This window comes from Aplidium turbinatum, chromosome 15 (assembly GCF_918807975.1).
Source record: "Aplidium turbinatum chromosome 15, kaAplTurb1.1, whole genome shotgun sequence".
In the NCBI taxonomy this organism is placed as follows: Eukaryota; Metazoa; Chordata; class Ascidiacea; order Aplousobranchia; family Polyclinidae; genus Aplidium; species Aplidium turbinatum.
Window position 1 is genome coordinate 4,242,915 of NC_137486.1, and position 15,873 is coordinate 4,258,787.

Sequence of the window (15,873 nt, forward strand, 5' to 3'; positions counted from 1 at the left end):
TTGTATCCAGTTTTTGGTGGTGGAGCTTTAACCATTCTGGTGTTTTTCCTTACTTTTTGTGTTGCTGGATCGAAGATTAAAAATCATAAACGTTTACATTGTGAGCAAGTACTGATCGTCTGAGTTTGAGTTAGTGGACAATACAACAGCATAGTCGACCTCGTGTCCTATCATTCCTTGCCGACTTTGCCCAGGAATGTTGCCATCCCACTGATGGCTATGTGTGGGTGGATGTGCTGAAAAGCAGCGTCCGCTACATATTTCTGGTGACCCCGACGTGATTTGCTAACTGTGAATTGTATCGACTTGACTTAACTGTGAATTGACTAACTGTGAACTGATCACTGGATGCACTGGATTATTCTGAATTATATCACGGATTACAACAAGCCTTGCCTTTCATCGGACGCTCCTTCAACGACGACGACGCCGTATATATAAAGGAAGTGTTCTGCGTCGCACGCCAATATGAGGGAAGCGCAGCTCCTAGTCTTAAAGACAACTACAGAGCAGGGAACTGCTAAACGAGGGAGTGATTAACTGAGGAAATGTTTGCAGTTTCAAGTCTTACCCAGGTCTAAGGACTGGTTGAATGGATGCAGTCTCACGTCTTGCCCAAGACGAAGAGCTACTGTAATTAATTCGATAACTGTATGCAAGAACGGTGACTAGCTAAAGAAAGATGGAATGAATGGATGCAGTTTCACGTCGTGCCCAGGACAGAGAGCTAAGCGGGAAAGGTAAACTGCATTACTAAACACCAAGTCTATGTTCGGGCCAGAATGAACACGGACTACGATCTAAGAATGCCCTAAGTGTGATACTAAATCGGATACTATGATAATTGTAATTGAAGGATGTACAATCGACTAAAGTATAGACGAAGTACAACAAAAGTGAGGGGGGTGTAGGCTAAGGCACATGTCACTTATTATGGGAAACCAATTAGCAGAGCAGGGATGAAAGGGCGATTACGCGACAAGGCACCAACAGGGCAGAATGCATGTCGACTTACATCAGACCAACGTCGGTAGAGCCAAAAGTCAGTGAACGTCTATGGTAGAACAATTTATAGTATCCGTCTCATTAAGCGTTGTTGTAAAGCCACAGTCTTCACCGACATGTCATGCATATAACCGACATTTTGTTCGCAGTCACTTGTTCGCCGCTTCCTGCACTGTTGGACCAGTTCCTCATGTAGTCGCTTCGTATAGCTTTTATGCTGAGTCAGTCCCTGTACTTGCAGGTTGTCCTGAGACTGGACACTTCTTGCCTCGTCGCTCCCCCTGGTTTGTCTGCTGACGCTACAGTCCTGGTCTGGTTTAATAAAAACATTTGTCCGTTTTTTCACCTTCCCCGTTTAGTTAGAGATTCCCATCCTGCTGTCATGACGCCCCGATCGCGAGCCACGAGTGAAGCGACGACCAAAGACGGCAACGGCGAGGGGATTAAAGGGCTTATGGCCATTACGGTAACGTAATAACGGTATTCAAACATCATGAATTCATGTCACTTAACTTGAATCCCACGGCGTCGTCGTTGAAGGAGCGTCCAATGAAAGGCAAGGCTTGTTGTAACCCGTGATATAATCCAAAATAATCCAGTGCATCCAGTGATCAGTTCACAGTTAGTCAATTCACAGTTAAGTCAAGTCGTTAATTCAAAGTTAAATCACGTCGTTACAATTCACAGTTAGCAAATCACGTCGGGGTCACCAGAAATATGTAGCGGACGCTGCTTTTCAGCACATCCACCCACACATAGCCATCAGTGGGATGGCAAAATTCCTGGGCGAAGTCGGCAAGGAATGATAGGACACGAGGTCGACTATGCTGTTGTATTGTCCACTAACTCAAACTCAGACGATCAGTACTTGCTCACAATGTAATCGTTTATGATTTTTAATCTTCGATCCAGCAACACAAAAAGTAAGGAAAAACACCAGAATGGTTAAAGCTCCACCACCAAAAACTGGATACAAAATGTTGTCGCCTCTACATTATTAACAAGTCTTGAGTCAGAAGTCATAGCTGCTGCACCAAAAATCATAATATACAGACTCTGAACATAATACTAAACTGATTCAAACATCATACTGGCAGCGGCAGTAAATAGAAGCAGTAGCAACAACAAAACTGATATACTGATTTAGAATTACCAAGACTGATTTTTTTGATACTGACTTTTAAGTTCTAATTTAAAATCGTGATTAAAGCTTCTTTAAGAAAGGTCCTAGTTTGGAATAGCGAGTTTTACATACGATCACACAACGCAACACGACTGCAAATCTACATAACGATGAACCAAGGTAGGAATTCGGCATAGCGTCTTACAAATGGTTGATTACTGAATTGAATTCCCTAGACGCGCAAATATGCGCTCAAAGGCCAGAACTTCCTGGAACAAATCTAGTGACGTATACGTGTGACGTCAGAGACGACAGAGCTCTCTGGCGCTACACAGAGTCACTTGCCTACTGATTTAAATAGAACGATTGTATGTATTAATAATGTTATCAAGCACAAATGGTACAGTGTTGGTAAGTGGAATCGGTGGCTAGTGCTAATTGCTGTTCCCCTGTAATACATGGCAGTCAGGTAAGTTTATTTGTGCATGAGCTTACAATAAAGTGGTTTAAACTTACCAAACAAAACATAATTACCACTTGGTGAAAGTGTTGAAATGCTCTTTTTGTTAAAGCCAATTTTAGTTGCACAAATATTTTGCTCTGTTACGCCCACGTATTTAGAAATGATAGATTAGTAAAATTTCGAATAACTGTGATTTTAGGGAAAAATCACTTTCAAACCTAGCTAACCAAATAAAAATTCTTCTAATTCGTCAATTGTTGTCCGGTTTAAAAAAAAAAAAATTCAATTTTATGAGCATGCCAAATTTTCATGTTAGCTTAGTAATAGCCTACGGCGTGATATGAGTTCTGGGTTGAATGACCCTAATATTCATGACCATTGCCAGTATTTTTGTAACTATTTTTTTTTAACGCTTTTGGCTTTCATTTCGAGCAAAGGCGCAGCTATATGACATAATAGACCTGTGTTTGCTATCACTTAATCTAGTCTAAATTTGCATTGTTTTCCAAACTGGTCAGAAAGTCTATTGAAGTGATCCACCTTTTCCATGTAAATGCAGTGAAAATACACACTATTGTAGGCTATATTATCATAGATTTTCTTGCCTGTAGGGTGCCCAAAAATAATTTCGTTCCGGAGCCCATAAAGGGCCACAGCACTGATGACAAAGTAGACGGTATCACATTAAATCAGAAAACTAATTTTTTAGATTTAGTGTGATACCGTCTACTTTGTTTTACAATTATTTTGTTTGGATTGCATTTCTTATTTCACAGACATATACAACCAAGCAACTGTGTGGTTGCTTGATTGTATATGTCTGTGGTTCAAGAAAGTGACCTCTTTACCAAAATTGTACGTTTCTTATTTTACAATAATATTTCACAAAATGTCTTTACAATTAAATTACCGTACAAACATTGTTGATCTTCAAATGGCCTATTTCAACACTTGCCTGCATATTTCTCCATCACTAATAATTCACTACGGTATCAGTGGCTGTTTGAAATATTCGTCTATATGGCTGTTAGGTGAAGGTTGAGGTTGTCAAAATGAAAATAGCCTAAGACCTTTCTTTATCTAAATCCGGCCCTGCGCACAGGCTACAAATGACATCTATTGCGACTTTTACATATCAGTGTATAAATTGTGTTATGTCGGTCCATAGCAGTGCTGTGTTAAGCCCTTTGTGGGCCCCAAAGCCAAAATAATTTTGGGCCCCTTATCGGCAAGCAGACTAATGATAATACAGTGTGTATTGTAACTGCATTGATATGGAAAGGTGGTTCACTTCACTAGACTTTCTCACCAGTTGAGAAAACAATACAAATGTAAATAAGAGCAAACACAGGTCCATCAAGTTATAGCTACACCTTTACTCGCAATGAACGCCAAAAGTGTTAACGATTTCTAAACATACTGGCAACGGTCATGAAGCGTAGGGGTCATTCAACCCAGATCTTATATCACACAGAAGTTAGTATAATAATTTGACTTCATATTGAGTTCATACAATTTTTTACATCGGACAAGAATTGACAAAATTATGAGAATTTTAAATTGGTTAGCTACATTTGAAAGCAATTTTTTCCAAAAATTACAATCGGCATTTGAAATTTCACTAACCTATTATTTTTAAATGTATAGCCATAACATAGCAAAACAGTTTAGAAGTGCAAAAAAAAAAGAATTCACAAATGCTTTAACAAACAACATTTTAACACTTTCACCAAGTGGTAATTATGTTTTGCCTTATAGGATCGCCGGGGTGGAGGCTGACTTGGTGACCTCATAAGGTCTTTCACTTCCTTCCTCTCTCACTTTTATGTAATGTACCAGTGCATTTGATGTAATATTTTGTGAAAAAAAAAAAAAAAAACAGTGATTGATTGATTAAACCACTCACCTTTATAATACTTTCAAAAAGCTACCCATTACCACCCATTCAAAATGCTACCCATTACCACCCATTGCGTACCCATTCAAAATGCTAACATGAAAACTCAAGTGTACTCAAAACTCAAATGTGCATAATCAGGAACTTTAGTATGATAAAAACAGTAGTTACCAACCTAGTGATATACTTTCAATTCACAACAGAACAGTGTTAATTTATAACAGCACAGAATGGCGTACATGGTATATTAACTACTTACACAAGATACACTATTATTAGAAACGTGTTGTTAATCATGCTATATTCACTAAAACATTTTTTTTTATTATATAATTGCTTTGTTTTTGGAACATTTTGGTTGTTGAATTTAAGAAGCACAATTATTATGAGCAACAGTTGCTGTAATCTAACCGTTGAATTAACTTTTCTACATGTATAATAATTATTTTTTTCATATGCAAACACCATTGGTCATGCTAAAAACAGTTGTTATTGAAATGGTGCATGAGTGCTGACTTATGTAGATGAAGTTTAATAACTTCATCACATGTTGCAACTACTTCACAGGAATCACAGCATACATAAGAAAATTACTATGAACTTTAACAAAACGGAGCAATATTTACAGTATAACACTAGCTAATAGGTTTCTAGGTAAGGTCTAACAGCTTCATTACTCACTGACAACTTTGCAGTACTCAGAAAGCCTTCATGGGTTACTGGTGCTTAAAGAAATGTTGTGATGCTTACTGTACAATAACTACTACCGGTACCTAGTTAAACTTTTATAACTTCATAAACAACCATCAACCCAGCAGTGAACAGAACACAGCAGAAATATAATTGATAGTAAACACAGGTCTATCAAGTTATAACTTCATCTTTGCTTGGAATGAAAGAAATGAAATATAAAGCAGCAACGATTTGAAATCACAAACAAAATACTGGCAACTGTCATCTTATTATACTGGTATCTAAATGTATGCTGGTTACACTTGCTGATAGCTACCTCTGTAAAGTCAGGGATATTTATAATTACGGGATTGTAAATGCTAAAAATGAAATGCTAATTAATCTATGAGAAATGCTATTTTGTTTACTGTTCACAATTTTTTAGCAGTAAACAAAATATGACTGCACAAATGGAATAGGCTACAAATAAGACAAACAGTTTTATGGCCTACAGTTAAAGGCAGGTGAATTGATTATTACACTACTCAATGTCCGCTTATTACTTGCTGACCTTTGAGGTCAGTTTTTGAATTGTTTGCCTTACTTTCAGTGGTCGTTCTTCAGCTTGTGGCCTGCTGGTCACTTTATCTGGTTCTTACCACAGCAATTAAAGACATGGGTAAAGATCGCATTAAATGCTTCATGGTTTCTGGTACATTCAAGGTATAACATTTGGCTCAACATAACTTTTGAAAAAAAAAAAACTATGCAAAGAGCTTGGAGAAAAAACATTCCCTTGTTTAGTACATCTGCAAAAGTTTTGCAGCACGTCTGCACCATTGGTAATCATAGTAAACGATTGTGCTCCAATTGCAATAATGGCAAAGCAAAGTTTGCTTGGTTCTGACAAACCTCCATGGTCAGCCATTTCAAAGAATTCCTCTTTGAGAGTTTTGTTTATCTGAAATGTTCAAAGCAAGAATGTTGCTAGTTCAAGCCATCTTCTTTATGAAATGCTGAATGAAATCTTGGTACACAGCAAGGTTACACCATTCCAGAACTAGACTACCAGTTGTAAACCAGCAACATTCATTTTTGAAGTTAAGCTTAAGAAAACAAAACACCCTGTAAAACCAAAACGTTAAGCTAAAAGTGCAACAGCCTTAATGCAGCTTATGACACTTCAAAAAAGACTTTTATCTTGCAAGTGATACCTGTAGATGTAGAAAAAATATTTTGTTGTTAAAAGGGATATCAATAGACCAACCAAACTTTCAGCTAGCCCAGTATTACAAAAAGTATTTCATGTGTCTTGTTTAGTTATTGGCAGACTTCAAAATCAATCGTACCTCACTCTTAAAGTTTATGCTAAAGAGAAGCTAACCTACAAAACATGAACGCTTTCACCTTATGCTAAAGAAAGGTTTTAATCTATGCTTTTGCAAAATTTAGACAAGGCATTGCAATTAAGTTATGCAAAGTCTTATATAATTTGCCCATTTATGACAATCATTTTAAAATGAGCTGTCTACTTCGTGGTTTAACCTATAACAGTAGCACACAAAGTATGATGACCCTACCAGTGTATAAAGTGGTTTCAGTTCAACAGCTGCCAATTCCAAAGTTCTACCACAAAATACGAAAAAATAAACAACCAAAATAATTAAAACATATTTATTTTAAACACACCTTTGTGGGAATTGGGCCCGTCTTGACTTTAAGTATTCAATTGCAACCAACCTGTTTTATTTCAAATACTGGTAATTTTACTAATGTTGTCGTATTTTAACTTTTCTTCAAGATAATGTGGTGTTTTTAGAGATGTTTTGGTATAAGGGCCCAGCATCTCATTGGTACCGGGCCTAAATTACGGTATCTTCTTAATGGACAAGTAGGCTACACGCAGTAAACTTTAACAACTAAAAAACTCATTGTTACTGAAACGCACAAGTCTATTACCTGTGGGCCCCCTCCTGAAACTCCATTACAAAATAACTACAACACATTTATCTTAAACACACCTTTGTGGGAATTGGGCCCTTCTTGATTTCAAGTATTCAATTGCAACCAACCTGTTTTGTTTCAAATACAAATGATTTTACTAATGTTGTCGCAGCCTATTTTAACTTTTCTTCAAGATAATGTGGTGATTTTCGAGATATTTTGGTATATAAGGGCCCAGCATCTCATTGGTACCGGACCTAAATTATCTTCAATGGAACTAGGCTACACGCAGTAAGCTTTAGCAGCTAAAAAACATGTTGTCACCGACGTGCAAAAGTCTATTACTTGTGGGCCCCCTGAGATGGTGGGCCCGGGGGCCGGGCCCCCCCTTGACACAGCACTGGTCCATAGGCAATATTCAAGAGAAGCCGGACAAATACACCTTCGCGAAATACATTAGTGGAGCTGTTTGACGTATTCAGGTTGTTGTGAGTCGCAAATTTGTCAACCATTCTGATCATCTTCTGGCCAACCGTCGTTCAATAAATGGTCATTTTGATAAAGTGTTGCTCCATCCAATATCAAGTTGCGACAGAGAATACCAACAGTACCCTTGCCTTGTATCTAAGAAAATGTATTTTTGTAAAATCGACATTTGCAAGTTAGCCTATTTTACTTTACGCTGCAACATACTCCCCTGGTTGCCTTATCGTATATACCGACACTTCAATGACGCATTACTAAATGTAGCCTAACTACCCTTTCACCACCTTCCTCAAATTACGAAAAAATAAATTCTTTTTATATAGCCTAGGGTACTAGTACTGTAGTTTGTAAAGCTTGATGTTTTAGCTTGCAACATAGTGCTTTCGCAAAAATAAAATAAGTCTATATTATTTTTACAGGCTGCTCTTTTCCTTATGGACACCCAAGGAATTTTCGACTTAAAAACAGCAGCCAATGAACATCAAATAATAGGAGCTTTGAGCTTTCTCATGAGCTCAAGGCAGTTCTTCAACCTGAATCGAAGCATTGAAAGTCCTCATTTTGATCACATTTATGTAATGCAATTTGAGTAGAGGTTATTTTTTTCAATCATACAGACATAATTTAGCAACAACGCAGCATTTAAAATCATGAAAACAAAATAGCAAACGTTTTCGGCTATGCTTTAGTTTAAGCCCTTGGCAATTCTTTAAAAGAAAACTAAGTTTACATTGGATATGCTAGAGAACATACAGTGCAGCACCAAACTATGGTCTAAACCAGGGGTGTGCAAACTTGCAACACTGCTAGGCCAAATGTACATAACCAGCTTGATCTGCGCGCCACAACTGGAAATATTTATTGTTCTCTATATTGTGACGAATGTGCACGCAATAAATGACCACGCAGCTCGGTAACCGCAGCCGGATGCTTAGTGAATGAGAGAGGGAGGGAACCTTTTATTTTGTCTGTTGCGAGAATAGTATACGGTACAAATTTAAACAATGCGAATAAATCAGCACCATAAAAATCCATATCCCACAACAGACAGGAAACAGCGAAAGACTATGTACTTTTTGCTATGTAGCCTACATTGTGTTTTGATTCGTTGTGCATCTTTTTTCGCAGCAGCCAATAAAGGTCTATCTTAAGACTATATTAGTCATCGAGTCAGCTGCTTACAGCTGCAAAACTAGAAAATGAAACCCGAATGGATATTTACTTCTTTTTTATCCCCACAGCAAGCGAGTAGGCTATTCAGCCGTAAAACAGCAGTGGATTTTTGGTTTGGTTTTTCGACATGCGGACGACTAAAATTAGGTTAAGTTTTGCGTTGCGTGTGAGCGAATAGAATTACGCTGCCACAGATACATTGTGACTGCAATCAAAAGATGTAGGCTAACTGCAAGGGATGTAGGTAGCCTAAACATTTGTTTGCTTGATTTCACACCGTTTAATTTGTCGAGTTGGCAACGAAAAACTAATGTTTACTAAATGTTGCAAGCTTGAGACACAAATGAAAATCGTCCAGCAGGCCACAAATCATTTGAAATCTGAACTTAACCGCGGGCCAAAAGTTTAAGCTTGCGAGCCACGGTTTGCACACTCCTGGTCTAAACACTGGGAACTGCTCTACTTTGATCACATAATACGAAATGATAACTGAATGATCACGCAGCACAACGAGTCAAGTATTTGAATGATGAAAAAAATAATTTATTTTGCTCAGAGAAGTGTCAAAGCAGATTACGCAAGATGGACAGGTGCACAACACGAGATAATTGTAGACAAATAAAACCTAACAACCACACGGCATTTAACATAATAACATAAAAATAAACTAAAAATTACAAACGCTTTTGGCCATACTCATGTTAGCCCTTTTCAAGTAACCAACTGACTGATGCTCTACATAAATTGAAATTACAAAACTGATCTGCATATACAAAAATCGAAGAAAAAACGAGATAATTGCACAAACAAAGCACAATACGTAAAGCATCAACACGTGACAATGTAATTAAAGATTGTTCACAAATAGAAGGCTACGCCAATCGTATATACTTTTACTTGCTCGCATGATGCAAGTTTTACATAGTTTACATTGGTATGTGCACCTGGCATTTGGCCACGACAGTGAAGAGCACCCGGATTTAACTAATTTTAGTAAATATAGTGCTATTAAAGATCATTTTCGAAAGTGTCAATCATGTTCAAATTGTAAACCGTCATAGGAGACACGGGATAGGAGACTTTCCAGATTGTTCGGAAGTGTCTGTCCGAGTTCGACACCAAGGTTCACGAGGCACTAATTATATCAAATCTTCTAACCTAAAACTTACCAGACAATTGTTTTCCAGGCGGAGCTTCCTGTTTGTAAAGTTTTGGTTGAATTGTTAAGGGTTGTTGCTAATGGCTTCATTTGTGCAATTATCTCGTGTTTTGCACCTGTCCACATGTTGCGTATTCTGCTTAGACACTTGATTTCTGAGCAACCGTTGTGCTGAATAATTTTTTCGTTATTATTTCGTATGTGATATGTGAGCAAGGTAAAGAAGTTCTCAAATGTTTAGGCCAGGGCTTACCAAACTTTTTGCTCGCGACCCCTTTTAATCTCCTAAAAATTTTCGCGACCCCTTACGATTAAAATGACGAACAGTGCAAAATATACGTTTGTGATATTTATTGAAAAGCTTAGATCAAACGAAAAACAATTTACCGGCACTCAGTTCAGTTTGTTTTTATTTTTTTATTTATTTTTGACCATCACAACGAAGCCTATGGGTAGCCTACTGGAAACAAAACAAAAAGCAAGCACATTTATTCAGTGTGATGGGTGTGACTCCTTTCCGCCACAAAGCAAGTCCAGTCGTGGCTCAGTGTTGGTTAAAGCTTGTCTCAAGGCGGTTTCAATGTTGCTTAGGTTGGAACGGTAGGCGAAGTGAGAACATTTCAGATACATCATTTTGAAATTTTTGTTTCTAGATGTTTAATTTTTTGATGAACGCATCAATTTTAAATTTCAATGCAAAATATTGAGGTTTTTTCCTAAGAGGGACAAATTAAATTCGTTCAGTTTTTCAAGCAAATCTGACATTTGGCATGATTCCAAAAGCTAGATGCGGAAATGGTGGACCAAGACTGAATTTTATTCTGTTGGAAAAATCAGTTTTCAACGGTTTTCAATCATTTCGGTTTTCAACGTTAATTGGCTAGCCATATTAAAGCTTTGACTTTTGAAAGCCACCTCACTTCACGATGCGGTAAAAGAGTTTTTAACTCCGATTCCATTTCACCTCATAAACTTTCAAAATTATGGGCAGCCTAATGAGTGCGCGACTCTTAATAAAGTTAATAACTGCCACAGCATCTCGCACAGAAGTGTTAATATTCAGTACATTATTGTGCAGATTGGTATACTTTCTGCGACCCCTGAAGTTCGTTACGCGACCCCTTGGGGGTCGCGACCCCCAGTTTGGGAAGTCCTGGTTTAGACCCTATTTTGTGCTGTGTTCACTAGCATTTAGTATTTAATGTAAATGCTTAGTTTTTCTTTAAAGTGCAACTGCACAACCGAATTAACATTGGCTAGAATCCATTGCCAAGACATCCGGTACCGGTTGAAAAACTCAGCTCCTTACAACTGAGGCCAACGGCCAAGAAACCGACCTTTTTCCCACGCTCTCTAGCGCTTCTTTCTCACGCTACCTGGAAGTGGCAAACTCATCTGGTGATATGACGTCAGTTCAAGGCGAACTGAGTGTAGACCAAATAGCCGAGATAGGCTTGGCATCAAATAACGAAAAAATAATGAAAGGACTTGTAAAAGCGATTGTCGCTTCGAGGTTTGTCTCGAACTGACGTCATAATCCGGAATGTTGTGCAATACAATCTGCCATTGCAGCAACGTGGTCAAAAATACAAGTGTGTGCAGAACCATGGTTTTGATAATTTTTATTGAGATAAACATAGCTCCTTAAAATGTAACGGCGAGGTTGGTATTTATAGATTGAAACATGCTCTTTCAGATAAAGTGCGGTAAAAGTCATCGTGCAGTTGCACTTTTTTTAAAGGCTTGACAGGAGCTAGATGCATCACCGAAAACCTTTGCTATATTATTTTTATAATGTTAAATGCTGTGTTGTTGTTGAGTTATGTTTGTTTATATTTATTTAAGTAGGCCTACCAAAAAGTATTAAAGATTCTAACACAAATGAAAAGTTGCTGTTGTTGAAAACTGTCCAAGGCAAATGAGAAATTGTTGGTTTGTTTTGCTATAACTATAATTTCTTCAAAAATAATCATATCAAAAACAAAATGTAGATGGGGAACTGTGCAATGCGAATTATTTTCATAGTCATTTTATAACTGTCAATGCAGCCAAGCAATGGTTGGTTGCTGCATATAATTTTCTTTTTAAACAATAAATACTATTAATAGCTTACTACAAAAAGTGCTCAATGCCAAGCAGTGCGAATTACATCAAATATAGTTATTACTTTCTAAAACCTTTACAACCTGTTTCACTCTAAAAGAGGATCATCAGAAGGTCCTAAAAAATATGCAAAAGCAATAAATCGGTAATACCTGAAAAGATATATATAATTTCTTTTCAGGTATTACCGATTTATCGGTTTTTCATATTTTTCAGGACCTTCTGATGATCCTTCGTTTAAGGTGAAACAGGCTGTAAAGATTTTAAAAAGTAATAACTATATTTGATGTTTTTTTTTGTTGTTGTTAAAGAAACAACTTATTTTTAGAAATTTGCTAAACTCGCAGAAGAAATTCGCAAAGAAGACAAGGATTGTGCTCCAGTACAAAGTCATGTAAGTAAGCCGTAGCTTGGCTGATGAAGAAAGCTTGTTTGCGCACTGTAGTAAGGTTGGGAAAAACAACCTCATTTTGAAGAGCGTGTGACATCTTATGCGCTTTAAGGATAACTTTCGAAACCTAGCCAATTATATCGCCACCAAAGTATCTAATTCGTATATCAGGTAACCTAGTTTTTTCATGCTCAACTATACATAATTAAAAAGCCGCATTTAGTCACTGACAGTCATCATCCGTGATGGGGACATGGAAGATTATTCTTTTGGATTTGGAGGGGGAAAGGAATATTTAAAAGAAAGGTTGAGTGAAGATGACGATGTTGCAGTCGAGCATGAAATGATGAATATTCATTTCAAAAAAACATTTGGAGAAATTCCATGCTTTCTTTTGCCACCACCGGCGGCAAAAATACAGAGAATGGGAAAAATATGGAAGCCATGTTTGATCAAAGGTAAATTGCAAAGTCAAGCTAATCTCTCAAAGCAAGCTCATCAGTCACCAGTGCCTTGTTTTTAAAATCCAATTTTTCCAGTCTTTTTTTATTATAGTCTAATATAAGTTAGAATCTATAGGTTACGCCTGTTTGAAATCAAAAGTCACATTTGAAAATTTTTTTTTACTCAATACTAAAACTTAAAGCAATGTTTGCTGTTGCATAACGTAGAGATCACACAATGCTAAAATACTGTATCTACAAAGAATATTATACAAATGAACATTTTGGTTTAACTTTTTTCAGACATTGGAAAAGAGTTTATGAAAAAGTTAAAAGAATTGTTTCAACATATGTTGCAACCACTCTCGTTGAAAGAAATTAGTGGTCGAGAAATCACGTGTAGCCAGTTGTTCGAATACATGGACATGTACTCTGCTTTGTTAAACACAAGAGAAGATCTGCAAGGATACGTGCCACATGTTATATTGGTAAGTTAACTGGTGTAAGTAGGAAATTCCTACGTGGACTGACAGTTTCTAGAACGACAGTTTATCAAACCTGAAGTTCATGATTTTTGTTTTAAATTAATTGAATTAAAAGTTTATCTTAAGAAGTAGGCTATAACTTTTTCAATTTATAGTTGCTGTAACGATAGTTGATTTAACGACAGTACCCAATGTTATTTAGAATAAAGACGGAAAATTATTTTTGACCAATACCTTATAAGGCACAGATGGGAAGAGTATATAGTAGTGACTTGTACGGGACGAAAGGGGCAATACTTCCATCATTAATAATGAAAAATGTAAATCACTATTGGAGTTTGAGATGAAGAAGCTATAAATAAATTAAAGAACCATAAAGCTTCTGGTAAAGACCAAATCATAACGGAAAGAAAAAAAATCTGGAATACAAAGGACTGAAACATGATGAGTTATGTAATAACATCTGAATAACTGGTCACATACCATTAGAAATGAACGAATCTATTCTTGTCAGACAACTGAGAAAGCTAAAGACAAACGGTGTACCAAATTTAAAACCTTAGCTTGATAGGTCACGTACTAAACATTTTGCTAAAAGTTATCCTCGGAAGAAATAAAAAAATCATAACATGAAATTAACAAAGCTGTCTTAATGCCTGGAAGAAAAACGTGGGAAGGAATTTTTAATATGAAAACTGTACGTGAACGATACAACCGTATAAACAAAGATGTTTACACTTGTTTTATTGATTATTATGAAAAGGCTTTTGACCGAGTTAATCATGAGACGTTAATTAAGTGTTTGGCTGACAAGTTCAAATAGAAATGATCTCTGGCTAATAGCAAATCTATGTTGGACCCAAAAAGCATATTTTCAGATGGAAAGTGGTTTATCTAGTAGAGTTGTTATAAAACGTGGAGTTCATCAGGAGTACGTTATTTTCATGTCTTTTCAACATGTACACTAAAATGATCTTCAAACGCGTTGATGGGATGGAAGGTATCAACGAACGAGGTATGAATGCATCCAAGCCGACGTATGCAGAGGATACTGCGTTGTTGGCTCAGTCAGAGGAACCTCGATTAAAGCAATAATACAGTAGAAAAAGTGAACAATATTGATCATGTACTAAACATTTTGCTAAAAGTTATTGAGTAAGAGTTGATTAGTGGTACAGAACTTGAATATCGCGAAGAGAAACTTTCTCATTTCTCAGAGTTGCACTGCTTTTCCTCTGACTCTTTTCTGGATTTTGTTGTCGGAACGACGTTACCCTAAATATAGTGACGTATTTATAGATAGAGAAAAAAACAGAAAAAAGAAAAAAAGAGTAAATTGTGGCCATTTTAATGAATAATTTTATATTGCTTCCAGTCTTGCAAGATAAAACAAGGAATGGTGTTTGGCAAGAATGGAGACCATTTCCAGTCTAAAGTTTAATGCACATTTTTTATTGTCAAGCAGGTGTTGTCCAATTGAAAAGTCACTAGATATGTTTTTGTGATTGATATAATTTTGCATGCACAATTTGGTTGAGTTTTGATTTTGTCGTTTTTTTTCTCTAATTATTTTTAGGACATTTTGTCTCATTCTTTCCTCTAGTCTTTCGGACGTGCGGCCTACTATCACAATGGCTCTTAAATAGATAAATTATATTGCTATTTTGTGTGATAGGCAAACAATCTTTCTTGATAGAACTGAAAATAACTTTGATAAACTTTCAGTAACATTAGAAAGAAATATGGCATGAAACTAAACGCAAGAAAGACAAACTCATTATGACAAGAAAAAAGATGCTCCATGGCCACCTGGAGATGTGGCCTGATTTGTCACATTTTGCAGATTTTGATTACAGCAACTGCTAGTGTCTGACTCACATTTTCTGAGATATTTTTACTTTTTGCTGTCTCCTAATGATATAAAAGCTTTTTGTTGCTTTGGGGAGCAATAGCAAATGAAAAAAATAAGTTGAAAAACGTTGAATCAGACTGTTATTGAAAAATTAACAGTCTGACTAAAATCTTCAAAATCAAATTTTCTTTGTTTTTCAACATGTGAGGATAACCTGTTGTGTCATCTGGGGAAAACAGTGAAGAAGGCGTAAAAATATAATTTTTAGAAAAATTCATTTAAACATTCGCTAAAAGTTAGAAAAACCTGGAAATTTCCGCAAAATGTGACAAATCAGGCCGTATCTTTAGGTAGCCATGGATGCTCGAAGATTATATCACTCTTAACGGAATCCTGGTTGAACAAGTCAAATGCTTTATTTATCTCGGACACACAATAACTGAAAATGAAAGATGCGATATGAAAATATTGAGATGAATAGATATAACAAGAAGCAATTTGGCAAAAATGAAAAAGACATTAACACCCAAAATTGACATCAATAGAAAAGGAATCATGAAATACAATATCTGGACTACGTTAGTCGTTAATGGACAATGCAGGACATTATCGTCACAAATGAGAAAACGATTTGAGGCATTTGAAATGTAGATTTATAGAAGAATGCTTCAAATTGC

General features: G+C 36.5%; 1 protein-coding gene across 3 annotated transcripts in view; it reads left to right on the forward strand.

Annotated features, from left to right (window-relative positions):
• The window catches only part of LOC145784136 (atlastin-3-like), a 71,799-nt gene that overhangs the window by 30,118 nt on the left and 25,808 nt on the right, over positions 1-15,873 (forward strand). For all 3 annotated transcript variants that reach the window (XR_014290984.1, XM_082595891.1, XM_082595892.1), the window contains 4 exons: positions 8,010-8,165; positions 12,354-12,419; positions 12,640-12,874; positions 13,163-13,347. Coding sequence is in view for 2 of the 3 variants with exons in the window: in XM_082595891.1 (XP_082452017.1) it covers positions 8,010-8,165; positions 12,354-12,419; positions 12,640-12,874; positions 13,163-13,347 (642 nt within the window). In the remaining variant the exon portion in view is untranslated. The remainder of the gene's footprint in view (positions 1-8,009; positions 8,166-12,353; positions 12,420-12,639; positions 12,875-13,162; positions 13,348-15,873) is intronic.